General features: G+C 41.7%; 2 protein-coding genes across 6 annotated transcripts; one reads left to right on the top strand and one right to left on the bottom strand.

The window, feature by feature from the left end:
- Positions 1 to 680: 680 nt before the first annotated feature.
- si:ch211-167b20.8 (protein phosphatase 1 regulatory subunit 3A) lies at positions 681 to 11,649 on the bottom strand. 4 transcript variants are annotated; one of them, XM_061057731.1, is made up of 5 exons: positions 10,256 to 11,649; positions 6,136 to 6,182; positions 5,601 to 5,686; positions 5,248 to 5,274; positions 3,254 to 3,392 (listed from the first exon to the last, which is right to left on the bottom strand). In XM_061057731.1, exons 1-4 carry the CDS (start codon positions 11,146 to 11,148, stop codon positions 5,248 to 5,250), a joined length of 1,053 nt encoding a protein of 350 aa, XP_060913714.1. In that variant the 5' UTR covers positions 11,149 to 11,649; the 3' UTR covers positions 3,254 to 3,392. The 4 variants fall into 4 exon arrangements, with proteins under 4 accessions (XP_060913711.1, XP_060913712.1, XP_060913714.1 ...); XM_061057732.1 differs by having other exon boundaries at positions 5,601 to 5,683; positions 10,256 to 11,647; XM_061057728.1 differs by lacking the exon at positions 5,248 to 5,274 and having other exon boundaries at positions 681 to 3,392; positions 10,256 to 11,639.
- Positions 11,650 to 14,223: 2,574 nt separating this feature from the next.
- On the top strand, positions 14,224 to 20,145 carry tspy (testis specific protein Y-linked). 2 transcript variants are annotated; one of them, XM_061057726.1, is made up of 8 exons: positions 14,224 to 15,215; positions 15,321 to 15,398; positions 15,498 to 15,609; positions 16,144 to 16,298; positions 16,751 to 16,827; positions 17,791 to 17,987; positions 18,297 to 18,350; positions 18,588 to 20,145. In XM_061057726.1, the coding sequence occupies exons 1-8, from the start codon at positions 14,265 to 14,267 to the stop codon at positions 18,626 to 18,628; spliced, it is 1,665 nt and encodes a 554-aa protein (XP_060913709.1). In that variant the 5' UTR covers positions 14,224 to 14,264; the 3' UTR covers positions 18,629 to 20,145. The 2 variants fall into 2 exon arrangements, with proteins under 2 accessions (XP_060913709.1, XP_060913710.1); XM_061057727.1 differs by lacking the exon at positions 18,297 to 18,350.
- The last annotated feature ends 7,268 nt before the right edge of the window (positions 20,146 to 27,413 follow it).

Here is a 27,413-nt window from a genome sequence, read left to right as displayed (position 1 = left end):
TGCTTAAATTTTTTAATACATTCAACACTCGAGCTATGTGACCATCACACAAATTAATCGCTCCCACCCTTTTTCTCGCACAAGTCTTTGAAATCCAAGTGTGCTCTGATTAATAATGTTGTTTTAAGGCCTAACATGTAATCCATATAAATACCTGTCATGCGAGGAAGGGTTTGAAGCTCTAAAAAAATGTAAGAGCAGATAATTGGATTCAGAAGGGGGAAAAAACTCCTAATGGCTTTCATGATAAAAAAATAAAATAAAAAATAAGTGTTTATTAAGATATAAGCCTATAGAAAACAGTCGTGCCAGCTCGTCATATAGAATCCTGGCGTTTGCTTAGAATTGTTAGCTCTCAAACACCGATATTAGCTCACAATGGCCACTGTGTAATGCACTCTAGTTTGACACAGTGACTTCCGTGCAATGCGTGACCTTTGGCTCCTATCTGCAGCTCAGGTTGCTCTCTGTGTGTTTCCACTTCAAGCAAAGCAGAGTGCGCTCCAGAGACAGAGGCGCTTGAAGGCTCTGATGTTATTTTTCTGGTGTGTCAGTCAGTCCCTCTAAAATGCTCCTCTCCGCACTGCAGGGCCATTACTGTGCATGAAGCTGACATGCACACATTAGTCTGGCAGAGTGGATGAAGAAGAACAAGACATCGACAAAGACACCGAGCTGTGCAAGGTATAAGACTGTTTTAATGGCAATACACTGCAAAAAAACGTTCACCACTTCAAACATGTCATTCGATGCCTCAGTCTGTGAGGTTGGCAAAGTAGTGCTGTGAAATATTGTGTTGTGCAACTACAAATGCATGGGCGTGTGTGCAAGTTTCAACAGGAAGACCAGATTCTCACGGCGGCCATTTTCCTCTGACATCGTGCGCAGGTTGGGTAGCCCAAAAGCTCATAAGATGCAGTCATGTTTTGGCTTTGGGTTTGGCAATTGTGTGAACTCAAGGAATCTAAATAATTGCTTTCATTTCACCGTTTCCTGATTGATAGCGGGGCATCGAGTGGTACCAGTTAAAACAACATATTAAATAGCCCATTAGCTAACGGCAAACGTTAGCGTGCAGCAACTTCCAAGCAATTACCATGAGCTAGGAGTGAGATAAACGCTAACACTAGCTTTGGATTATTTGCACGATACAATAGAGAAGGTGCGAATTATTCGCTAACTGTAGTGATAGCAAGAAGAGGTCTAATGCTAACATAAGCTGTTTTACATGAGACTACCTCTGGGTATCAAATACATCCTATTGAAATTTGTTCATGCCTTACTCAAGGCTTAACTCTTACAAAAGCTAACGTTAGCTCATCTACCTTCTATTTAACAGTAATATTAGCTAGGCAGTGGCTAAATGCTAACACTGGCTATATTGTCAAACTGTAAAAAATAGGTCATCAAACATGTTCCTGTGTGTTTACACCTTTCCATTATATTGGACTACACTTTCACAAACAATAACAACAACAATATTAGATAGAAACAGTCTGACCGCTAACATTAGCTTGTGTCTGATAGCTTGATGTGGTCTAGTTTTCTCTGAATTTTCGTGGGTTTTGTCTTTTCAGTAAGTCGATAAATTATGATTGTCAGATCTTTATATTGTAAATTCCTTAAACAGCAGTATTATCCCTCCTCCTTCCTATTCTGAGCTTATGTCACAGGAAAATGGCTTCTGTGTCAATATGGTGAATTGTATGTGTTATATTATGTGCAAAAGTGAGAATGCTGGTGTTGTTTAATGATCTCTTTAAAATGTCACACGTTCCACTTTTGTCCACCCTCAGGCAGCAACTGTTTCATACTGATGTTCAGTAGGCCTATACCTCATCCAGTTGTCTTCCTTTTAGGCATTAAGGCGAAATACTTCTTTTCCTTTTTTTGCATTTTGTAAACAACACTTCTTTTGTGTAATACGTCTCTTTATGGTAATGTTTTTTTTTTGTCCATTTATTAAATTGAAGACTAAAAACACATGGAATTCACAACCGTCAAAATCATGGCAGTGTGGTCATAGACAGCGACCGCACCTACAAGGAAAAAAAACAACGATACAAAACCAACAAAAATTAAAACAAAAGCAAGTGATGAGATACACCACAATATTACACACATCTCCACACGACAAAAAAAAGTCATAACAAACCACTTACAAGACATCCCAGTTCTTAGTCACAATGCTGTGGTGGAAATTGTGAAATTATTGACTTCTATTTTTTTTTTTTTTTTTACACATCTGAGACAGAATCAGTGAAAATATTTAATGTCCTTGTCAGTGCTTTGGACTTTGCATCGACTCTTAACTGTACCCATCATTGTTTATTGGATGACAACGCACACACTGACGCACGACTTTAACAGGAAACTTGCGATTCTTTTTTTTTTATTTTTCGCTTATTTTGGCATCACGAAAAGGCACTTAACTGGAGAGGAGATCTCTGAGAGAGTGAACTGTGGTATTTTCACAAACGGTACAAGACCAAAAATAGTCCAAAGACGAAGAGGGCGCTGGGTTCCTGCAACACTATCAGAAGAGAGACAACTCCACTTAAAAAGACGACGGATGGCATCAGAATTGTGTTAACGTCAAACTCAGTCTGCTGCTTGAAAACCTCTGACAGCGTGTTTGGTGGATCCTCTAATAACGTGTCAGGGGAAATCTGGGTTGTATCTTCCTTCTCTTCCCAGGCAGAGACTGACTGAAGAGCTGAGTTTTGGCTCACCTCAGTGACACCTGCACTCACTGAGGGGTTCTCTCTGAGTTCAGGTGGTGGTGGAGCTCCACCTTCTGCTCCCAGACGTGCCTGAGTCTCTGCCACAGCAGAGTAAAGTGCAGGTGTACAGACTTCATGATGCGAGGTGGACCAGCTGGAACCGTCTGATATTCCTGCAACAAGTTCACTCAATCCCACTGCAACCTCTCGCTCAGAAGGAGAGACAAATTCAGCACAAAGCTCAAGGCCAGCACGACTTTCTGGGCTGTTGTTCCACCTGTCCTCTCCTGTTGTCAGCCTCGTCTCTGCAGTTGGAGGTTGCAAACATGAGGCCTCTGATGGAGGGATCTCCTCTTTGCCATCCTGGGAGCTGTCTGATCTCCGCCCTGACTCTTGTTGTGGAGAGGGCAGCTGAGCAGAGGGAACACTTTGCTGCTCTGACGTTCCTTCGCCTAATTCGCACTTGAGTCCGTGTAAAGGCTGTGACTTATTTGGCCGTACTGATTCGCTGGCATAGAGTACAAAGGATGAATTAGTTTGAAGCGTGGTTTCGGAAGACGTACAGGGGAATTGTTCACCTGGGGATACAGAGTGAGCGGACAGCGTGCCATCGACAGATGGAAGCTCCTGGTTGGGTGGGACAGAGGGACCAGATGGGTGAACTGCAATCTGTTGAAGTGAAACAGTGAGACAACAGTGACAGCGAGGAGAGTATAAAGACAAAGTGCAGAGATTTGTATTCTATTCTAAAATTGCACACGGAGAGAAGAAAAGCATTTTGCTGCATACTGATGCGTTTCTGTGAGTTGGATCTCATGCTGAAACTGTAATTGTGAGGAAAATGCAAACAAAAAAGGAACAGAATGAAAGGAGTGACTCACAACTTCTTTCAGAATTGTTGGCAAAAATGCACATTTTAATGCTTCAACTTGCTTTTTTTATTAGTGCAAAATATTGTAATGATACAGAGCCCAAATCTGTATTCTGAACACATCCAAAGGAGGAAGAAATTAAATGTTTTAAATAATTATTTTATCTTCCCATTTACATATTTCCACATACTGCACCATGCAGTAATTGTTATTCCTTTGTACGCCAGGGAATGGAAGTATTGCTGTCCCTAAAAGAACCCTATTTTCATTTCCACTTGATTGTATTGGAAAAATGAAAATAGATAGATATCTGGACAAAACAAAAAAAACAACAAAAGACAGATATAACACCCGGAGGAAAGTGTGCAAGAGCAAGACACATAAACACAAATAACAGAGGGGGGTAATGCAGAACATCAACAAGAATCTTTGAATTAGCACCCTTACCTTCAGTCAACCTAACGTGTGCTAAGCCTCCTGGCAAACAGCTACAAAGCACCTGCTTGCAGTCATATCAGTCACACCTCTAATAATGCATAACTCTTACCCCCCACACCCCAACCCCAACCCAGAAGTGTGCCAATAAAGAACAATTCAGAATATGCAAAATATGCTTTTTGTACCAGGCTGTGAACATGTTTATTGCTGCTGTCACAATGAGCATTTTTGAACGGGTGTGTGTATGTGACTGTCGGTGCTTTTGGAGCCAGCCTCAAGTGGACCCTCAAGGAACTGCACTTGTATTCACTTCCGCATTGGCTTCCTTTTTCAAAACTGGAGGTTGCCTTAAGGTATAAGAGCCAGGCTTGCTAGTTGTCCTGTGTTCAATCATTGCACTAAGCCAACTGTTTCATAGCTCGAGCCTCATATTTGGCACAGATACGAGTGTGTTTTGAACAAGCGGCTAGCTCCGGTGTTGCAAAATTAAGCAGATGCAGGAGTGCAGTTTGCCAAGTGGCTTGCTTGAGGCTGGCTGCAGAAGCTCCAAAAGTGACATACACACCCATTCAATAAAGACAGTTTTTACAGCAGAAATTAACATGTTTGGAGCCTGGTTCAAAAAACCCAAAATTCACTCTGATACGCCCATGTCTCGATCGGCTGGGGGTGCATTTTTTGGTAACTGATCCATTTTTGGTGTTATGAAGTATAAGTGTTATTCACAATAAAGCCCGTAGCTGACCTGATTGAAAGGTGGGCGTGATGTAATGGTTTGTCAAGAGGTTTAAAACCCGCCTCAGCTCCTCAGGTTGACTGAAAGTTAGGGTGACACAGCATTTCCAGCAAGGCAACCGCCACCAGCGGGACTCCAAAGCCCCCTGCAGTAACAGATGGGTGACATCACTCAGGCTTCGTCCATTAATATTTACAGTCTATGCTTTTGAATCTCCTCATCTGAATCAGTAGTTTCAGAACCAGCGTTCACATTATGGAGGTAATCATAATCACAACACTGTCAACAGAGACGGCGTGAGACATGATTACACATGAATGAATATTAGAGTTTGGAATAACTTAAAACTCCAATAGACATGAATTACATTGAACTGGACAACATCAAAAGGTGCAAAACATAGACTGCATGCACCATGTAAACAATAAGAAGCTGGCATACAGTGCTCGTGCTACAACGAGGAGAAACGAGACATTACCTAGGTTGATGCTGAAGCTTCAATGAGCTGTGAACAATACAAACAACCAAGCCGGTGATGATAAGCTTTAACAGTAGAATACAAATGTTTGTTATGTTTTATTAGACACATAACTCGCATAAATATAGCACTTCTCCTGCTTACCTGTTCATGGGAAATGTGTCAACAACTGCATGCAAATCAAGATCATTTGAACATCATCAAAAAGTTACAATCAGAATGTTTCAAGTCAGTGTGATTTTTGCAGGTTAGAGAAAGTTTATAAGGAATATAAACCAGATGAGCCCTCCTGTTGGTGAAGAGTTGATATAATTAATAGCGGTTTCTTTGTTTTATTATTATTTTACACTTACCTCAATGTCGATCTCCGGCTGTACTATGATTGGACAGACAGCTGTAGGTCTGTCACATCCACACGTGGAGGTCCCTGCATCTTCTGCTGATGTCAAATAAACAATAAATACTGTGAGAGCCCGATGAGTCTGATTTGACTAAAAGCAATAACCTTGTTTGTTCAGTTCTTTTTTTCTACAGTATTTGACCTAATAAAGGGAAACTCAAGTTCTGAAAACATTTTGTTTATTATTTTTTGAGGATAGGATTGAACCTTCTTAAATTTGAAACAAATAATCAAGATGAAGTCACAGAGCTGGCTCTTAAGACCTAATGTAAGGTCAGCGTACCTCTGGTGCATGAAGTTTTACTGTTCTTTTTCCTACTATTTACAGGACCCTGCATTCATGGAAGAACTCTACATCCTTCACAATGTGACTATAAATGATTCAACACTATTTTCATGTTTATCATTTCTGTCTTCATTTTTTCAGGTGATAAATCAAAAATAATTATCTCCCCCCCCCCAAAAAAAAAAAATCCTTCAAACTGTACCTTCTTCCTTTTCCTGCTCATCTTCTGCATCAAAGACATCATCCATACTGAAAGAAAAGAAGACATATAGGTTTTCTGACAAGGGACCGCACACAAATAAAGTTCTTAAGAATCAAGACGGTTTTAGATTATTGGCAAAATATGAGGCCAGCAAGGCAAGATACTGTCAATTTGTGCTACTGCAGTCAGTCAGAAACTTTTGTGTTAAAGACTCCTCTTAATCCATAAACATCTGAATAACGCACCAGGGGAAGGAGACATCAACTTAGGCCCTGAGGATGACTGTTACAATAAAAGCTAACTCATAAATAAGGCTAACTGAGAGGTGAGGCACATGTGCAATGACAATGAAGTATTCCATATTTATAAACAACGCTTACTAAACATGGCTCGGTATCTTCTGGAGCACACTTTGTAAAGTTCTTTTTTATGAGCTGCCAAACCAGATGAGCAGAGAGTTTCATAGCCACAGGCCACAGCGATGACCCATCTCATTATACTGTTTGTTAAAATAGACAGCGAGGTGGGAAATTGCTGAATGAGAAAACTGTTGACTGAGGGTAAGGGTCACTCAAAAGAGCAAATACAATAAAAGCTGGCAGCAGTCAGGTCTATTTATTGAACCTGACGTATCAAACATAATAATGACATTAATTAAGAGGGGAAATTGGATATCTAGGATGAAATCATTTCTGGAATATCCCCAATGGCATTTAATCCATCTCCTTGAAAACTCATCTCCAAAATAATAAAGCAGATATATTATCTGTAATCGGGCACTCCTGTTGAAAAAGGATGGAGATGCAACATTGCCAAGAGCCCCGCAAAGGATGCCAAATGAAATACAGGTCAAGAGGTATAAAGAGCATGTGACAGGAGCTACACAAATAGAGTGGAAATAACCTGAAGAGATGTTCATACTCCTTCTGTTTGTTGCCTTTACATTAATATCAACAGCGACATTTTAAATCTGAAAGAGATCTGTCAAAAAATCTTGATGAATTAGCGTTTGGGTTACAGATTTAAAGTCACCAAGTGGCTGCAAACTCAGTACACAATATTTCACCATGTTCACATAACGACCATTTTCCTCTGGAGTTCATGCTCAGGGTGAGAAGCTCAAATGTTAAAGTATGGCACTGTTGGGCTCTAGATTTCAAGTTAACTGTAGGGCATGTGTCGAAATTGTTCAGCAACTTTACAAAAATAGAATTTAAAAATTGGGTAAGATTTCAGGTCATATAGAAACAAAGAAAACATTCAAAACCCATTAGTTAAATCAACAGCTAATGTTAGCAACCTTTCCAAGCTAACAGCACTAACATTGCCGTTAGCAAGCTAAATTTACTGGCTGGTTGTGGTACAAAATCTAACTGGAAAGGTTCAGTTTACTCATATAAATGTGTCCAAGAAAGATGTTAAGCGTTTTGTTGTTTTAGAATTAGTTTATGTTCTTCCTATGGTTGTTGTACTTTCAAAAGATACCGTTAGCAAGACAATGGTTAAGTTGTGTTAGCTGTTGTCTATGTAAGCTACACAAATGAAGACAGATTTAGATGGTTAACGTAGCTAATTTTGTTACAGTAGCCTTAATCAAACCTAAGCCGTTTTCACATGTGCACTCCGGATAATATCTAGATATTTACAGGAGGACTTCTCCGGAGATTCTCCCGAACTAGCCGTTCACGTATGCTCCTCACAGCGGGCGCGCGGGGGATTTCTCGACGTAAGACGTGACGTAAATAAACAACGCGGAAGTAGCGGCCGAAGCAACAGAGTCCGCTACACGACGTTATAATGAGAATATTTGCCTTTATATCAATGCTATGTGTAATCCAATGGAATGACAACATCCACAAAAGAGCAGAGAACAACAAACTGACGAACAGAAAACAGAATGCAGACGTTTAATGACGTGCACGGAGATCGTAGAGGTCGCGTGCAGACACTTTAGGTAGTCACTGTATATAAACGTCATTCTCTTTCCATTGGCTCGAATTGAAAATCTCCGGAGTATATGCGGCCGCGTTCAGACATCAGCTCACTCGGATATTCTGCGGATAAAACACTAGGGGTCTGGACGGATAAACTCCGGGTAAAGTCCGCGCGAAAAATGCGGCTGTTTGCGTAAAGAACCTCCGGGAAGCCAAATCTCCGGAGTTTTTCAGGAGATTTTCCGTATGTGTGAAAAGGGTTCCAGTCTGGAGGTAAGAACATGGTTGAGTTACCCTGTTCATGTAAAGAAGTGAATGAGGCTTACGTCAGCAACCTCATAACTTAGAATGAAACAAAAATAAAAATCATATTTTCTGCTCTGGTCTCAACTGCATTGATGTGTTGCTATACCTAAATGTACAGACTAGAGTTGGAAAAACTTCAGTTAAACATGAACCAAACCAGCTCTTCAATAAGAAAATGAACCTGCTGTGCGTCTAAATGAAACCAAAGTAATATATTCAATCCACTAAGACTTGTTTTTAGAGTAACCTTTTCCTGACCCCGTCTGCCTTGTTATCATGCTAACATCAAATAATGAACTTAGAGGTACCACATGAATCTCTGATGGTGGTTTCCATGTTAATAACAATTTCTCTCTCCAAACTTCTCTGTTTCTGTCAGTGACTCATCCGCCCATCTTACCCCGTCCTGTTTCCAAACAGTAAGACAGGTTTATGTTTGTTACTTTTGCGATTCCTCAGTATCTCTGAGGATCTTTCTTGCTTTCTTAAATCTTCCTCTCTGGGATTAGTTAAGTCTAAGCGAGTACAGAAAGAGGAGAGGGTGGTTTGTGTGTTGCTAACTACACTACATGGAAAGGGGCCAAATTTCCCATTGAAATGGCTCCGCTCCCTGATGACTCTGATAGAAAAGGTCAGAGGTAAACCTTATGCAGGGGAAGCGTCAGGCCTGAAAATGACACCTGCCCTTTGCCTATTTTGATCGCCTTCACACACCACTGGATGATTGGCATTCTGAAGGGGGTGTGTGCTCTCAACAACTCTTTCTACCTCCTTTGACAGAGTAAAGAGAAGACAGCAGGGTGTGCAGAGGAAAACCTGACAATCTGTATGAACATTACCTCGGTAGCTCACACTTCTGCTGTCATTATGCAACATGTTTGCCAACATCCTGCTTGACTTGAGTTCTTATACGGTACAGCAGTAACCAGGCACAGTGACTGAATAAAGCTGAACTGCCCATTACACACAACCTTAAAGGAACTGCAGCTGTTGCACAAGCCCAATGTCTTTTGCTTTTGTGACTTTTATACAGTATTTTCTTTATGGTTTGATGGACTATATGGAGGGTTTTATGATGCAGAAATGATTCTGCGTTGAGCTCTGATACCATTTTTATGATACCAAGTCTGAAACCCAGTCTTAAGAACTGTCAGATAAAGACAAACTTAAGATACTGGTGTGACTGCTTTCTATTTACTATGGGTGTGATTTGATTGCTATTATTGTCTGTCCTGACTCAGTACACATTTCCAAAGAACGAGAACAATAGCCAGAAACAAGCTAAGTTGCGCCCTCTTTCTGGCTTCTAATCAGACTCCTAGAGAGTGTTACAGAAATCTTTGTATTGAATTCTTACCTTTTTCTACTCACAAAAACTACGCTTTAAAATGTGCAACGGAAGAACAAGATGTTGACGTTTTGTTAACTTTGAATTCTGTTTCACAAAAGCGCTGTTCACCGATGTCAAATGAAGATTTTTGAGAAATTGGAGCTTCTTTTCCACTCCAAACAGGAGTTGATAATGGCAGCTTTAATATGTGTACGTTGCTGTTTTAAGAGAAGAGGGGACAAAGTTTTAGGGGGGGGGGGGGGCTAATAGCCTCAATGGTATCGTGATAGCGCATTGACTTTGCCGACACACGCTACCACAATTCAGACTCTGTTGAAGTAATTTCTTGGTATTGATATCAGAACAACTCAATTAATGTTGGTTTTGAGTAGAAGGTAGGACAACCTGATGTTCCACCATGTATTCAACAGTGGGGAGGTCGATCACAGATAGAGGTTTAAGGAATGTCTAGTGGGCAGCGAATAAGATGTTAAATCATTGTCTCCCTTGTTTGACATTTAAAAACACATGAATGTTTCAGGTGATTTACCTGTAAGCTTTTGGAGGTTTCAGGATACCCCTTACGTGTTGCATGTCTCTGTTTGTGTCCGCTGAATCCTCTTCATAGGACAAGAGCAGAGTCACCACATAATTCAAAGAGGAGTTATTGGCCCAGAAGTCCCCTTCAGAGGTTTCATAGCGAACGACAAACTCGATGCGAGAGCCGTGTGTGATGTAAGGTGGTGCAAAAGACAGCTTGAAGGAGAACTGATCGGTGTCCCCATCATTGGATCCCGGGACGTACTCTGCTGGATGATCAAAGTAAGTGGCCCAGTTGTCCAGGGTCGATCTGATGTAAACTGCTTTGTGGAAGGAGATGTTCAGGACACGTATTACCCCACTGAAGGCGAGTGGCTCATCCTCCACTGGAGACATCTGCTCAACCTCCACTTTCTTAGTGTGCACAGCCTGCAGCAGGGCACTGTCGGCTGGCGCGTTGAACTCTGGGTGCACAGAGTAGCTTGGTTCTCTCCACGGCTTTCGATACTTCGCCTCCTCTTCCTCCCACCTCCCACTATCCTCTTCATCCTCCGAATCAAAGGCAACGAATTCCTTCACATCCACCAGGTCCCCACCTGTTGTGTCCGCGAACGACACTCGTTTACCTGCAGACAGCGTCAAGTGGATCCGCATGTACTCGGCTGTCTCGTCGTGGATGGATGCGCCTCGTTTCCTGGGCACCGGGGAGCACCTCGGGATGAGACGGACATTCTCGGCGTCGTCGTCGTCTTCATCATCCTCATCCTCGTCCTCAACATCGTTAACCACGTTGTCTGTGTGGGACCTACTTTCTGCCGCCTCTGCTGACCTTCCCGTTTTAATCGCAGTAAAAAGTCCCTCTTGGCTCGGTATGGTTAAAAAAGACATTTTTGCAACACACATGGAATATGTGCGCTGAACAGAGCATATATGGCGTCTCCTAAAAAAAACCCCAACAACTACCAAATACTCATGTTTTGCGCAGCAGCAGCCAGTGTGGATCCAGCGCTGCCCCTGCGTTACGCACAGAGCCTCCCCAGTAAACGTGTGGCGTTAAATGTCACCCATGGAAAACATGTCTTTACTGCCAGCCCCTTGTGATAGTGTATCCCCCTGATTTACATGGTTTAAAGCATCGCAGTTCGGCTGCAGCATGTGAAAGGAGCAGAGGCTAATTTTAGCTCTGACCTACCGGGCTCTCCATGCTCCGAATTTGTCATGTAGGGTTGGTATAATCCTGCGACTCCCCCTTGTTCCGTTTTTGGTTCGGGCTGCCTAAACACCCACTACTGGAAACAGGATGTTAAAGCCAAAAACCAGGCAAACCAAAGGGTCAGAGATTTGTAAATAGATACAGGAAATTATCTTGGATACAACTACCGCAAACGTCATCAGTTGGATAATTAAGCTACTGCAGGATCCACAGTAATTCAACTCCATTTCCGTGTTTGAAATTCCCAAATAGCCTAAAATTCAGGTCATTAATTTAGCTTTATTGCTGTGGAATGTAGACTTCAACAAACCAGCTTTTGAATATAGGCTTTATATTTAAGTTAATTTCGAAGCCACGATTAAATATATGCAATTAGGCTACTGCTTATCACCTGAACACATCATTAGTGAATATATATATGATTGTTAATATCACTTGTATAAGCCCAGTGGCAGAATTAAGATGTCCAAGTGACAGGGGCTAAATAAATAATTTAAAAAAAGAGACACCATGCTGCTGAGGTGGGGTCCCCCTTATCGTGGTCTCTCTGCAGGAATGACACCTAGAGGGCAGTATGTCATGTTTACACTTCATCATGTTGTCTTCATGGGAAGGTCACCCTGGAGGTCACACTGTTACATTTGCACTCAATTCGGGGGTTTTAGCATTTAGGGCATGTAATCTTGCTTTACCTCCCTGTGGCACATAAGAGGCACGCCTTAGAAGACACTTTACCTTATTTCTGTCTTAAAAAGGAAACAGATGGGCATAACGATATCCTTCTTTTACTCATCTTGAAGTGTAATGAGCACTTTTGTCATTTTTATGGGTAAGGTATGCAACTCAGCAGGAAGGGTCCCATGCAGTAGGCTGTATCAGTTCTGCCCCTCTTGAAGGGCACCAAGGGGCTAAAGATCCCTAATGCAATCTCCAGCTAAACATAGCATATAGATTTTTTTTTGAAGAGTCTAATCATATCACCTCAGCTTGACGTCTTTGCCCAAAGGCTTCACATTTTGTATTCACGCCATGGACAGAAATAGGTGTTGGTATTGATACGTTTAAATCTCCATTTATGCAAACTTTTTAAAGCATTAGGAAAAAGTTCTCATATAGTGGAAAAAAATAATGACACTTTAGACCTGATTAGTAAACTATGGTTGTTTTCATTAATTTTATGCTAAGAATAAAACACTCCTGCTGCCATCTAACTTAGGCAAGTGTTTAAATGAATAAGTCCTAAATCCTTGTTTACATGTGGCTGGACTCTTAAGTTATTGATTGGGTTGATATTGGGGGTTTCAACGTCCAGTGTCCAAGCAGCACACAGACATAAAATAAAAATGTGTAACATATAGCACATTTAAATACATGAGCATTTAAACACAGACAAGGAGCACATACAGTATAAGCACAGACAATATGTGAAATGTATTGTTCTAGGTAAATCACTTTCTGTTCATTTTTTTTTTACGCCCACTTATTACAGGTGAGATAATAAAGATAAAGATAAACTTTTACAGCAGCTCAAGAAAACAGAGGACTGGAATATAATTATTAAAAATAAAAATAGAAGTCAAAAATCAAACATATTTACATCAGTTAAATTAAAAAAATACAATAATGGAAAATTACTACACTATCTACACTGGAAAGAGTTATTGTTATTGTCAAGTCAAGTCAACTTTATTTATATAGCACATTTATAACAGAGTATAACCAAAGTGCTGTACAGTAAATCAGGCAAAATACATTGCATCCAGAACGTTATAAAAACACGTAAAAGCAAAAATTAAAAGTGAATTAAAACACAAAACAAAGCATTGTTAATGCTATATATCAGGGGTGGGCAACTGGCGGCCCCCATCAACCCTCAACGTGGCCCTCAGGTAAATTTTTACACATCAATTAATTGGAAACATGAAGAAAAGATGACAAAATCTGCCATGAAATCATGAAAACCAGAAATATGTCCATAATAATATTTGATCACTGGTATATGTTGAGTTCAATTTGAGACATAATTGACTGTAATTGTTTTTGTATTCTACAATTTGGCCCCTCTGGCAGTGAGAATTAAATGAATGTGGCCCCTTGCTGTGACCAAAGTTGCCCCATCCCTGCTTTATATATAATTTGATATCTTATATTAAGACATTCGGTCATTATTGGCTTCACACTGTTTCGTGACAACCTTTAAACTGCTGCACTTGCTCGCCTGCGCAGTTATACCACCGCTACTGGAAAGATTACCGAGTAAAACACACCCTTGTCGGTGATTGGCGGAGAGATTTTAGCGCGGCGTGCCGTAGCCAATCAGAGGATTGTTTTTCTGTCACGTCGGTGCACTGGATGGTAAGCTAACGGATAATGCAAAGTTAAACTAAAATAAAGAACGCCGATTGTTGCCAAACGGCTGCGCAGCGCGGAACGGTTTGATTGTTCGCACCGAATCGTTCTCGCCGGACTCTTCTCCGCGGACATGTGGGGCGGCCGTCACCGCAAAGAGGCACACATTAGGTAACGCAAAGCTAACCAACATTAGCAACAGCCTGCTATTTTTTTTTTTTTTTTTTTTTTTTTTTTTTATAACGCTAACCGAAAGGCCGCGGAGAAATACAAGAGAGCTGCTTCCTGTTCTGGCTTCATCGAGAATGTAGGTTACATCACGACCCGAGTAACACATTCAGAACCGGTTATCTAAGTGCCTCGTTCAGGTGGATTTAATCGATTGCATTTGAGTTTGATTTTGTTTGAGTTTGCAGGCTACCTAGCGTGTGAGCTCTTCGGCTAGCTTAGCGTGAGCATGAGTGAACTGACGGGCTGCACACAGTCCGCTGACTCTGCGTCGAGGAAACGGTGTCCATCACCCGACCAGGATGAGGGCAGCGCGATTCCCAGCAAGTCGGCAAAAGTAAGTGACGCACCAGACGCGGCGCGGGTGAGTTCAGAAACTTGCAAAAACAGTGAAGCCGAGAGTAAAGAAACAGCTGGAAGCCAGTCGAAAGAGAGGGAGAAGGAGTCAGCAGCAGCCGTGCAGAAGGATCAGAGTTCAGACGGTGCAAATGGCACCAGCTCACTGCCTGTCAACAACTCCAGCACGGATGCCAGCAACTCAGAGAAGCCAGAGTCATCAGATGCACCCATGGGGTCTGCAGGTGGAAAGAAAAACGCAGCCAAGACAGAGCCCTCGAAGTCCTCGATTCCTCTGGAGCAAACCGACTCAGCAGCCATAGCAGCCGCTGAAGCACTTGCCAGTCTCACAGGAGGAGACGGAGAGGACAGTCGAGAGACCCCTTGCTCATCTGAGAAGGTGAAGCCGGCGAAACAGGGGAGCAAATTCAAACAACGCGGGGCCCACCAGTCCTCAAGAGTGGGCTCTCGGACACAGGCGGCCGCTGCGGACAGCTCCACATCCGTGCACAGCACCGACAGGGAAGACGCAGACGATATGCAAGAAGCGGAGGAAGGCGACGAATCGATATCGGGTTCGTCCTCCACCCCGAGCTCCTCGTTCCCGTCGGACAACGAGGACAACGACGACGGGGAGTGCGCCATCGTGTCGGTGAAGATGGCCCCGGAGATGAGGCAGTCCGTGGCTCTCCTGGCACAGGTGCAGATGAGGCTGGAGGCCCTTGAGAAAAAAGGCGCCCGGCTTCACCAGAAGCTGGAGTTGAAGATCAGTCGTCAGCGGCGCCCGCAGTTGGATCAGCGCAGCTCCATCATGAAAACCATCCCTGGCTTCTGGGTGACGGCTGTATCCTTAAAACGAAAACATCCCTGTGTCCTTTCTCCATTCTTATGTTGTGTTGACTTATTGAACCAAACATGGTTTTTTTTCTTAACCCCCGATGCACCACAGCTGTTGAACCATCCACATCTTTCAGCACACATTGACGAGACCGATGAAGACGCTCTCAGCTACATGACGGATCTCGAGGTAGAAAGCGTTGGTGTCTTCTCTCTGTGCCTGGCCTTTCGTTGTCCCCCCCCTCCCCCGCAGCAAAGTTGAGACGTTTACTCGTTTTTATTTTTTCAGATTGAGTCGTTCAAGAATAACAAACTCGGCTACAGGATCCGCTTCCACTTCAGACGAAACCCATACTTCCAGAACAACATCATCATGAAGGAGCTTCACCTTGGGATGGGAGGTAAAACACAAACATGGCTTGTCTTCTGCACAGAAAAAAATCAAATGTTTTTTTGTTTACTGGTACCACCACAATTGTTTTACAAGACAAAATAAATATATATTTTTTTTGTTGTTTACACAAAATTGGCAAGACATTTAAATATTCAACCAGGGTTAATTTTTCATTTTGGAAAATGGAGACGAATAGTAACACATTGTCTGAACGTGACGAGTGGAAAGCCAGAAAACAGAACACGGAGTTCAATAAGCTTGTGAACTTCACACCCACAGTGAGCAAACACGGCAGCCGTGCAGTTTATGCAACGATAAAAAGTCATGATAATGCTACTGTTGTTCCCTCTGTGTGTCCAAATTGATGGAAGATTTCACTCGACCCACATAACAGACAGTCGTTATAAAATATTTACAAATAAATAATTCTTTTTAGGGCTGTTGCATAACGTGTAAATTAGAAAAATACATATTTGTTAACATCAAACGGTTAATCCATTTACACTTGAACTCTTCTGACCCCGGCTGCTCTTGTTTGCAGGATCTCCCATGTCCTTCTCCAACCCAATCCTCTGGCATCGTGGACACAACCTGACGGCCCACAGTGAACCCAGGAAGTCGTCACACGGTGTTTACCAGACCTTTTTCAGCTGGTTCGGTGACCATAGCAACCCAGGACAAGATGATGTAGCACAGGTACAGCTAGCTGCACCGTTGCACACGCGTAACGTCTCAGGATTATAAAGAGGAGCACAAAGAAATGTTCAGTTAAGCGTGCTATCAAAACCCCCATCTTTGGGGATTTATTGCGACCATAAAACCGGCCAACCTGCAGCAAATATCAGTGATGTGAAACTTTAGTAAAATGTTATCCTACTTGAAACATTTCTTGCTCTCACTATGTGTCACATGTGTTTTGAAACAGGATTTAACAGGAATGTTTAACAAAATGCAAAGTCTTCTTCAGCTATTTTGCTCTCTGTCGGTTTATAATTGTCTCTTTTGATTTCAAGATTTATCAGCACTCATACCTTTGCCTTCATTAATAAGTTCTTCGTTCTACTCGGCCCGTTGTTAGCTGGACTCTGTGTGATGTATTCAACTTGTTATTTGAAATATGTTGACATGACCTCTGTGCTTGTGTTTAGATTCTTAAGGACGACCTGTTCAGAGACCCTCTGAGATACTACCTCACTCCACTGTGGGAACCGAGGGAGAACGGCAGGTAAACATATCTGTGTGTTCACAGTATTCACATTCACTACTTTTCAATATCTCGTATCTTTAAACGATACAGTCTCCATTATTTTAATGGCCAATAGTGTAGAAAAGTCCAGAAACTACAGATCCTCAGTTATATTTTTAACCTGGAGCTGCCACAAGAGAGAGAGAGAGAGAGAGAGAGCAACGTAGTCCATTCATATTCACAGGTTAGCAAATCCTGACATTTCTCACGTCCTTTTGGTGTCTCATAAAGAAGTGAAAGTTGGGGCGCTGGTGACGCAGTGGGTAGTGCTTGAGTCCCATGTATGGAGGCTTATAGTCCTCCAAGGCGGCCCCAGGTTCGAATCCAACCTGTGGCTCCTTTCCCGCATGCCTATCCCCACTCTCTCTCTCTCTCTCTCCCTGATTTCCAACTCTATCCACTGTCCCTATCTCTCCAATAAGGCACAAAAGCCCAAAAATAAATCTTAAAAAAAAAAAAAAAAGGAGAAGCAAAAGTTACAGACAGATGGTGGACGAGGTGTCACTTTCCAAACTGCATGAATACATTTGCCAATGTATTTGTGAAATGTAGATAGTGTGCATGAGTTTGCCTGTAATTAAAAAAATAAATGTCCCTATATTGGGAATTGTTTTTTGTTTTTGTTGCCATGGTATCAAACAACGTATTGATATCAATTGATTTTTACTAGAATTGCGTCAAAGTTTAAAATATTGCAATAAAAACAACACAGACGATTACAGTGTAATATGGAGACAGTGGGTGAACCACTTATTAAGCTATACATTCGAGAAATATTTCCAGCCTCAGGGCCTTTAAATTACAGGTCATGTTGAAAAATATTCACAGTTTCCGGATGTTTTTTTCCCTACTGGTAAGACCAGGTGGGAAGAGTGAGTGAGTGTATTAACTGTTAACATGTAACGTGTGTGTGTGTGTGTGTGTGTGTGTGTTTTTCTCTAGTGGTGGCAGCGGGGCCAGAGCAGCTGACAACGGTAATGGAGACGATTGTGTCGTGATCTCTGACTCGGATGAGGAGCCCGGGGAGGACGCTGGGGAGGCTGAACAAGGTCACAGTCGGGAGGAGGAGGAGGAGGAAGAGGAGGATGAAGAGGAGGCGGCGGAGGAAGAAGAAGAGGAGGAGAAAGGGCCAAGCGCTGGTGAGTTAGAAAGTGAAACTCAACAATACAGTTAAAACCCCCACTGGTCCACACGGCGGCTTGTGGGCACAGTGACACTGTTCCACTTCACAGGGTGAATTGGATTTCATAAAGGGATATGTTTGAGTTTTTTTGTTTCATGTTGTGTTTGGAAATCCACAGTATTTTTTTTTTTTTTTGTGTTGTTGCTGATATTCTGAGGGCACGAGCTTGTAAGCTTACACGTTCGGCAGGTTGTGTTGTAGCTGAAATAGGAATGTGTGGGTCATGCAGCCTAAACTGAATAGACAGGAAATATGTTCCCCTCAGATGAGAGCCCAGAGGAGGGCGAGGAGGATGATGCTGGAGAACTTGTGATCGACGGTAAGACACCACTGTTAACAGCAGTGCGACAAATGTATCATTTGAAAATGAACAATAGATTATCGACCTCTGGGGATGAAAGTTCAGCTTGGTTTTTTTTATTAAACTCTTAGCCAGAACTTATTTTACGATCTTACTTGACGGACTAATGAAAGAGAATCAGGTGCAGTCAAAGGTCATATCTTCTATCAGCAAGGATGCGTTGAAATTCTAACCGTTTTTATTTTCATCCATTAGGCTCTGATGACAGCGAACAGGACGAAGAGGAGGAGGCCTGAGAAGAGGAAGAGGAGGAGAATTGGACCAGAGACCAGGAGGATGAAGAGGACGCCTGGTTTGGAAGAGACCCAGAGCAATTAATTGTCATTTTTATGCACAGAATATCTGTTCTTTTTTTTTTTTTTGTTGTTGTTTTATACCTAAAACAGGTAGAAACCATTTTCAATCAGGGTTAACTGTAATAATAAAGCCAAGGCAGCATGTTTCCCCCTCTATTTTATACAGTCAGTGCTGTGTATTCTGATGTACTCTGATTCACTCTTTTTGCAAATTGTTGTTTTCTTAATAATCTGTTCTTCGGCATGTTGTGCCTGTCGATTCTCATTCAAGTAGTGTTTCTCTGTCGATGCGGAACATACGGCAAAGCCTACACACAAACACACATGCACACACACACACGGTGGGGAGAACAGGTGAGGGATTGTTGCTACTTATGGCATAATAAATGTTCTTCAAAACAAAACAAAAAAAATGCAGAAAGTTAAAGTGGCATTAACAGCGGTCATTTTAAAGGCGGTGAATTATGTCTGTTATCAGAGTCGAGGTGTCAAAAGATGAACTTGTCTAAAGCTAAATTGAAATAATGATGACCGTACATTTCAGATGCACTGAGCACTGAACCAAAATTAGCTCTCAGGGATGATCATGGTGGTAGTTTGATTGAACGGACATGACTGATTTCCACACATTCACACTCTCTGGTTGTTGTCGGCTGTGTATAAGGAAACGTGTACTCTACTGTAGTAATAGGACCAGATATTGTTTTTAATATGCTACCTGTGTTCTCCTTAACTCTATGTTCAGTCTTCTCACACACAACTCCCCCCCCGACCCATTTTAACCAATCTCTGATCTCTAAATCACTGCGTACTTTGACCAATGTGTCCGTGGATCCCTTCCCCTGTTTTTTGTAACATGCTCCTCCAATAAGTAGTTTTGTATTTTTCACCTCCGGATTTTTAACTTACTTTGATTTGCATTCTGAAACATTTACAATTTGAGGTCATGTCATGTGTTTTTAAAGATTTGTTGTGTAATTGTTTTCTTTTTAAAAAAGACTGTATTTATTACATTGCTTTTTCTTTTTTTTTCTTTTTTCTACATGTCCACGTTATGGCATGCCTGTGAGCATGAAGTGTAAGACGGGATGATTACATTAAGGCTTTCGTTCTGTGCAGTGTCGGTAAATGTCGTTTCACACACACCAACACCACGAGGTGCACTGTAACAAAACTCTAGTGTTTGTATTTGCTTCCTTTTCTCAGCAGGTCCCTGTAAATAATATTTCACCTCTGTCTTTTGGATGAGACAATTACACACGTTTCATGGGTAAATTTATCAAATAATCTGGACTTTTTTCATAAACATGATCAGAAAGGTATATTTTGTGTGCTGTGTTTTATAGGACACCGTAGTTTAAGGATACCTTCTTGTTTGTTGCTTTGGTTTGATTTTGTTTGCTTAAAGATAAATGTCTACCTTTTGACTCGACCTAATAAAATAGGTAGTTGTTTCACTTTGTTGTCTGTTGTGCTTTACACAAAATACTTTTTACAGAACACTAAAAAAAAAAAAGTTTACAAAGTGCTTCACAAAGGCAGCAAAGTAAACAAACAGTTCATACAATTAACAGGATTTCAAGAGGAGCAGATATCAATATAGTTAAGACAAAAGTCAGGAAATAACGTTTTATAAAGTTATCAATTAAAAGGATATAGTCCTCGGTGATGACAAATAAAGGGAGAGACACCGAAATGACCGTAAAACTGATTAAATTACAAAGTTTGGATGTCAGTAGTGGGTGAGTGAAAAGTGTAATGTGCATGTGTTGGATTTAAAAAAAAAGTTAAATATATTGAATTTATTAATCACTGAGGGAAATTACACTCTGTTAATGAGAGACATGCTTCTCACACACGTAGGCCCGAAATTACACGCATGAGGAAACAGGACCTGTGGACATGCATTAGTGGAGAGATGTCACAGTGGGGCTCCAACTTCCATATTTTGGTACCTGCAACCCTCCGGTACCCACCCAAGTCCCTACAGACTGAGCTACTGCTGCCCATGGAGAAGGAACCTTTTTTTTTTTTTTTTAAAAACTGGTGTTTCAGGTACTGGTGTATAAAAGAACCACAAGATGGCAGTGTGAATCAGATTATTGTCAGAGCCCTTTAAACAAGGTGTTAATTTTCTTTACGAGTGACTACAGTAATCCTAGAGTACTTTGAAGCCAGTAGTTAAGCATCAACATGTACGTGGATAAGAAATAATGACACCATATTTCAGCTCAAGTGTCTCCGATTCTTAGAACTCCTAATAATAAAAGAAAAAAAAAAACAGACGTGTGACTCATTGACGTAAAAGTCACACCTCTGTCATGCTCAGCTGCAACGTTAACAAATCAAACGGGACTCACTGAGCTACAGCTGTTCTTTAATCTAGTCCGTCTTTGATATGACGCCAGCCTGTGATATCTGACATTTTGAATGTAGCACTGCAAATAGCTCCAGGCAAGACATTTTTGGACAGGCCCAGACAAAGGAACGGCAGCGGTGTTGCAATGGTACACTTAAACCCTTGATTCCACTTTTAATGCACAGCTATAAATATTCCACCGGCAAAAACCTGTCGTGCTGTAGGCCCAGCAGCACCCAGGGTATGCAGTCCAGGATGGGCATATACTATTAATACTGGTGATGCTTTCTACCCCATGAAATGCTCCCACGTGAAACGCAGCATTTGTCTCCTCTTTGAAGCAGCTTTATTCAGGGAGCACAACATGTTTTTATGACTATGAATTAATAATGAGCTTGGTTCCTACAATATTGATCATGACAAACTAAGTACAGATTGCTGGGACAACAAAGCCGTCCTCGGGCTGCTTTGTGGTCTGCGGGTTGTCTGTGAAGTCTTTGTTATGTGTGGGGAGGCAGAAGCCTAAAAGGATTCCCCCATGTAAACTACACTCCCCTGCTTTAAGCCTGTGTTGCTACTGTACACAAATCATCTTGTCATGCTGCTTCATGCTCCCGCGTCTCAGAAACGACTTCCTGGTAAGAATCTGCTTCTCTGAAGGATTCACTGTGGAGTGAAAAATGGAAAGGTAACACCCAGCAGCGAATTCTTTATCTGTGATTGATGTCATGAAGGATATTTTCTCCTTTAAGGTGGAACACTAAAAGAGCTTGTGCTGTTCTCTGGGGCACATCTACAATGGATAATCTGATAGGTAGAGGTAGGACACCTGAATACTAACTACCCGTATGCAGAGACGTGCAACGACTATTTGGGGGACAAGGGCCACAAATTCTAAATTCCCACCATGTTTCGCCAAACTATAACTCATAACGACAGACTATCCATCATGTTAAATGTTACACATTACTGTAAAAATCAACTAATTTAACACGTTTGATGTCGTTAACTTATCGTTCAGATGTAACGACGTGTTCAGTCAGATCAATGGCCTCTTCCATTAAGGAAGATTTGGATGCAATTACACAATTTTACAGCTTCCTAACAGACTTTCTTTCTTTCTTTAAGAAAACTGAAAAGGTGTTCATCAGAGTTGATTAATTCAACTACTGAATATTAAGTGGATCTTTTCAAACCTTTATCTATTATTTTAGAAACATGTCAATAAATACGCACTTTGTTTTGTTGTTTTTCCCTTCTTTACACAAGGTTTTTGCCAAAATTGCCACTTTCATGTATGACACTCCAGCCCGCACTGGTAATTTAATGACATTGGTCTTTTTGATAACAAACAAATAATGCTTATAGAGACATATTTACAGTATATGTACATAACCTTATAGAATTATCTCAAGCCAAGGCACTAGTGGAGTTTCGAGGGCTTGAAGGCTGGGGCTCAAACCGATTCGGTGGTTTATCTGTGGACTGTGTGTGGGTTTGAAGGCTTGCTTATAAAAGCTTGCATTCTTTTACGCACCTCCATGCATGTATGCATTTTTGCAGAAGCTGCACGTCACTTAGATATTCCCAGGTTTCCAACATTACGGTGCACCAATGCGTGATTGTCTGCTTGTCAGCTAATCAAGATAAAGCACGGCATTTGAACTGTGCAGAGGTGAAAACAGAGCGAATAGACTGAGTATGATTGAGGGGAAATGGATGAGTGCGGTGATAAGCGGAGCTGCCTGGGCCCTGACAGATCCACACAGCAGATGGATGACTCTTATCTGGGAGATCACAGAGTGCATACTCACGCCTAGGCCCAGTTACACATAGCTACCATCACACCAGACAGATGAATAGGCCTACCCCCCACCAATCACATTGCACGTACAGTACACACATGGGTGCACGCGCACACCTACACACAAACACACACAACCACTTGATAGAGTGAACAGATTGCAGCGCTTGCTTTACCTTCATGACTTTGACATTGAAATTCACCTGGAGTCCGGTGTCTCAAGGATGTGCTCAAAGGCAGGAGAAAGGAAGGGTGCGGAGGGAGATAAGAGAAATCGTTTTTATTTTAATTGAAGCGGCAGAGCATGTGCATCAGTGTGTTGTGTTGTGTTTTGTACACAAGTGTATGTATGTGTGTATATCCTATGTCTGTAAACAAACTCAATTCACATGTATGTTGGCATACAAATTTTACTTCCAAAAGATAGTGCCTGCACTCTATTTCAGTTTTTTAATTGAAGCTTCAGAACTTGTACATGTGTCTGTGTGTGTGTGTGTGTTTCTGTGTGTGTGCATGTGTGTGTGTGCATGTGTGGGATGTGTGTCTGCATGCACTCATTATGGAATACAAGTATGCTGCCAAGATCAAGCAACATGCACTCGAATCTCACTTTTATTTTACAGCATGACGGATTCCTTTTTCAGCCTGTGACCACCAACACTGTAACTTTAAACCATTTACACACATAGCAACTATTTTTTTTCTGTCGCGCTCACAATGAAGCTAGCTGCTGTTTAAATGTCGTGCTTCTGTTCCAGGAAAAACAGGACAAAGAAAATCAGAGTTATTAGGAAATCAACATACTTTTCTTTAGCTACCATTAGGCAACAGTAAGTTAGCCTACAACCATTTTTTTATCTAGCATTACAATTTGATAGGCTGTCTGAAACCACAAAAAACCGTACTGCATACTACCTACTAATCCAACAAATAGTATGCCGTTAGCAAAAATACTAAATAACTGGTCACTTGACAAATTTCCAGGTCTGAGCTATGTTGAATAGCTATCATAACGCTAGCATGACTGTCGATATTTGTGAATAGAATTCAACAACAACATACATATCAGTTCATCACTAAAACAACTACGGCATTTTAATATAAATTGGAAAACATGTAAAACGTATAAAAGCACATTTACTATTAATTGTATGCCGCTATAGTTTGAGAGCTGCATGCAAAATTGGAACACAGAAATTTTACATTACATCATTTTAATAAAAACATTTGACATTCTTTTTTTTTTTTTTTTAAAAGCTATATTTTGGGGATTTTTCTGCCTTTATTAGAGGGATAGGATAGAGGGTAGAGCCGGAAACTGGGGAGAAAGAGAATACAGAACGACATGCAGGAAGGGAGCCTGGACCGCCCACATGGAGGACTAATAGCCTCTGTACACACTAACCACTAGGCTACCAGCGCCCTCACATTTGACAATCTGACCCTAAACACAAATTTGAGCTAAAGCTGCTTTTATGTGAATATGGTGATTGGAGGTTAAGATGGCGCTGAAGACAAAACACATTTTGTTTATTTAGGACACTTCACCCTTAACCACCTCTACTAAAGGTTTTGCAAAAAAAAAGAGACACAATGACTATACTTTCGCTCATCCGCTTCACATCCTTACTGTCCTCTTTTTAAGTAACATCCATACCTTCCTCCCTTTCACACACTCATTATTTGGAAAGAGCTCTTCTTCGACAGCTGTTGATTCTCCCAGCTGCATTTTTATAGCAAGAGGGAGAGTGCCAGTCTTGTCTTCAAGGCAGATGGTGGCTGGCTGGCCTGCTGGACACGTGGCATGTTGGATGACTCCAGACGGTGCTCCATCTCAGGGAGGTACAGCTACAGTATTCCTGTATATCTGTAAAACTGCAATCGCCTCGCGTTTTAATACGGTGAGAGTGAAGCAGGCGAGCTGCGACTGGAATGTGCGGCCACGTATGCGCCCTTCATGTCGGAGATGTTTTCAAAAGTAGCTCTCCTTTGATAATCACTGGTGTGTGAAGTGCGTGCATGTCACACACACCAACACACACACACACACACACACACCCACACACACACCTGTTCCCTTTGTGCTTATCTTGCATTTTGGTGTTTACATTTTTTCCTGACCTGTAAGATAATAATTAGAAGGCTTATGTGAGCGGTGTTCTGGTTGTAAATAGAGAAAATAATCCTGGAGAATAATTCTACCCTTATTTTCTCCTCCCTGCAATTTCCCCTCAGGGTCAAGGTAGTCCATCCCAACATGCATTGGTGACGCCCAGGACTAGCTTTTCTAAAACAGGCATGTTCAAACACCCTTCAATTCATCAATAAACTCTTAGAAAGACTATCAGCAGGTCAAATAGTGGGTTGTTTTTCCTCGAGGGGACAATCCTCTGCCCTTAGAATTGTCATGATTGATGCGTCTGAGGGCCAGGGATTTATCCAGAGCCTTTTCTTGGCCTACAGGGATAGATGTCTACCTCCCATTTCACGTTACCTATCCATTAGACGAGGAGATCTTACTGACAGAGCTTTTTTGTGGAGCAGAAAAAAAACAGACTCAGTGTTTATTTTCTAATCCAACACTGTCTGTCTCCACGATACTAAAAATCCATCCATCATGTTGGAGGCCTGTTTGGACGCACATTTCCTGCCCCTCGTACCAAAAATACTCATTTCACAGATGAGGGGTATAGCGCTGTTGCTATCTCGTTAGCAAGGTTAGGCAGTGTAGGGTGCATGCTGGTCAGATAAGACCACAGGAGGGTACGGGAGAGAGATAGGCTACAGATGACGTTAAGGGGTGTTTTATGAAGCAATAAGAGCTCGTAAGCCGGTGTCCACGGCCAAAGTAAAGCACACAAGGAAACTTGAACTTGGAACACACTTTTGACTCATTTCCTCAGCTGGAAACAGATAGATGCCTCCTGTGGGGCAGGAAACAAAGTCTCCCTCCTGGACACATCATCTTGACACAGCAACGCCTGTATCACAGCTGGCTAATACCCAACTTAAGATAAGGTCACAGCTTACACACTCAGTGACTCAACCAGAGAATGTTGAAAGAGCAGATATTTTTAAAACCTATTTTACTTCTAAAAATGACCCTGATACCTTCACTGGCCCATAGCCGACTGACACCATTACAACTTAAGACACCATTATGGCTTAGGCTACTTCAAGCGAGCCACAATCTTAGCTAGCAAACAGCAAATTTATCTGGCTAAAGTTTTTGTTTTATCTGGCTAAATGTAAGATAGCTGATGGTTTTATGGCTACGGTAGGCTAATGTTAAGTAGTAAGTGGGTGAATTCTGAAGTTAATGTGACTTAGGCTATCTTTCTTTAGCTGGCTAACAGGAATGTAAGCTACATACTCATAGCCTAAGCTTATGGTTATACAGTAGCCTATGTCAGCTAGGAAAACTTGGTTTTAAAGTTATCTGTAGCGACTAATCTATTGGCGATAACAGGCTGTAAGATAGCTAAATATTTACTAAGAAGAGTTGAATTTAGATAGCCGAGCTGTATAGTGAGCCGTAGCCTATCAGTCACAGCTACAGTAATGATTGAATTCTTAAATTGTCTGTATCTGTTATTACAGATAAAACATGCTGTTAGGTAGAAAACACTGTTTGCTGACACTTTATAGCATCAGATAGCCTAGTTCAGGGATTGGGCAACTCTGGTCACAGCAAGGGGCCACATTCATTTAATTCTCACTGCCAGAGGGGCCAAATTGTAGAATACAAAAAACGACTACAGTCAATTATGTCTCAAATTTAACTCAACATATACCAGTGATCAAATATTATCATGAACATATTTCTGGTTTTCATGATTTCATGGCAGATTTTGTCATCTTTTCTTCATGTTTCCAATTAATTGATATGTCAAAATTGACCTGAGGGCCATGTTGAGGGTTGATGGGGGGCCGCATGTGGCCCCCGGGCCGCCAGTTGCCCAACCCTGGCCTAGTTGATTGTTCTCCTTACAATGATTTGCATTAAGCAGTTGATTTATTGGGTGGATAACAGGCTACATGTTAACTGGCTATTTAGACTACTTTCTAAGAAAAATCAAAAGTTAAACGATAGTCTACTGATAATGGTATCAAAACAGCTTTAAAAAAAAAAAAGTAGTAGTAATCAACATCTCTGTGAGGCTTGCCTTCCTCTATGACCTTTTACACACTGACACACCACATTGCCTCATGTGTTTAAATCCTATTTTACTGTCGGGCTGAGAATACATTCACCCTCTCTATTTTGTGTCTTTAGAGCACCATACTGCGTCACAGCTCACAACAAAGCCAGTAACGATGAGCTCTGAAAGCTGTTTTTTAATTTCAAGCTCAAGGCTCCTGTGAACAGGATGGATGTCCTTTACGTCCAGCCCCCCCCCCCCCCCCCCCCGCCCCCCAACCTCCCTTCTCGTTGCTTTGTCACTGTTGTCATGAGTGCTGGAGCCAGCAGGAGAAGGAATCCCAGGAATCTTTTTTCGGCTGACCTGGCTCTCATGGTGACACTGTCCGAGTGGCAGCGCCGGCTCCTCTTTAATAGTGTA

The sequence above is a fragment of the Labrus mixtus genome, chromosome 15 (assembly GCF_963584025.1).
Source record: "Labrus mixtus chromosome 15, fLabMix1.1, whole genome shotgun sequence".
Classification (NCBI taxonomy): Eukaryota; Metazoa; Chordata; class Actinopteri; order Labriformes; family Labridae; genus Labrus; species Labrus mixtus.
Note: the sequence above shows the minus strand (reverse complement) of the source record. Positions and strands in the feature narration are given on the sequence as shown.

Coding starts and splice junctions, on each gene's coding strand:
- tspy (XM_061057726.1), top strand. CDS start 14,265: ATGAGTGAACTGACGGGCTGCACACAGTCCGCTGACTCTGCGTCGAGG. Junction 15,399..15,497: donor GCTACATGACGGATCTCGAG/GTAGAAAGCGTT, acceptor TTATTTTTTCAG/ATTGAGTCGTTCAAGAATAA. Junction 16,828..17,790: donor GAACCGAGGGAGAACGGCAG/GTAAACATATCT, acceptor GTTTTTCTCTAG/TGGTGGCAGCGGGGCCAGAG.
- si:ch211-167b20.8 (XM_061057728.1), bottom strand. CDS start 11,148: ATGTGTGTTGCAAAAATGTCTTTTTTAACCATACCGAGCCAAGAGGGA. Junction 5,687..6,135: donor TGAGCAGGAAAAGGAAGAAG/GTACAGTTTGAA, acceptor ATTTGACATCAG/CAGAAGATGCAGGGACCTCC. Junction 3,393..5,600: donor AGCCGGAGATCGACATTGAG/GTAAGTGTAAAA, acceptor TCACTTCAACAG/ATTGCAGTTCACCCATCTGG.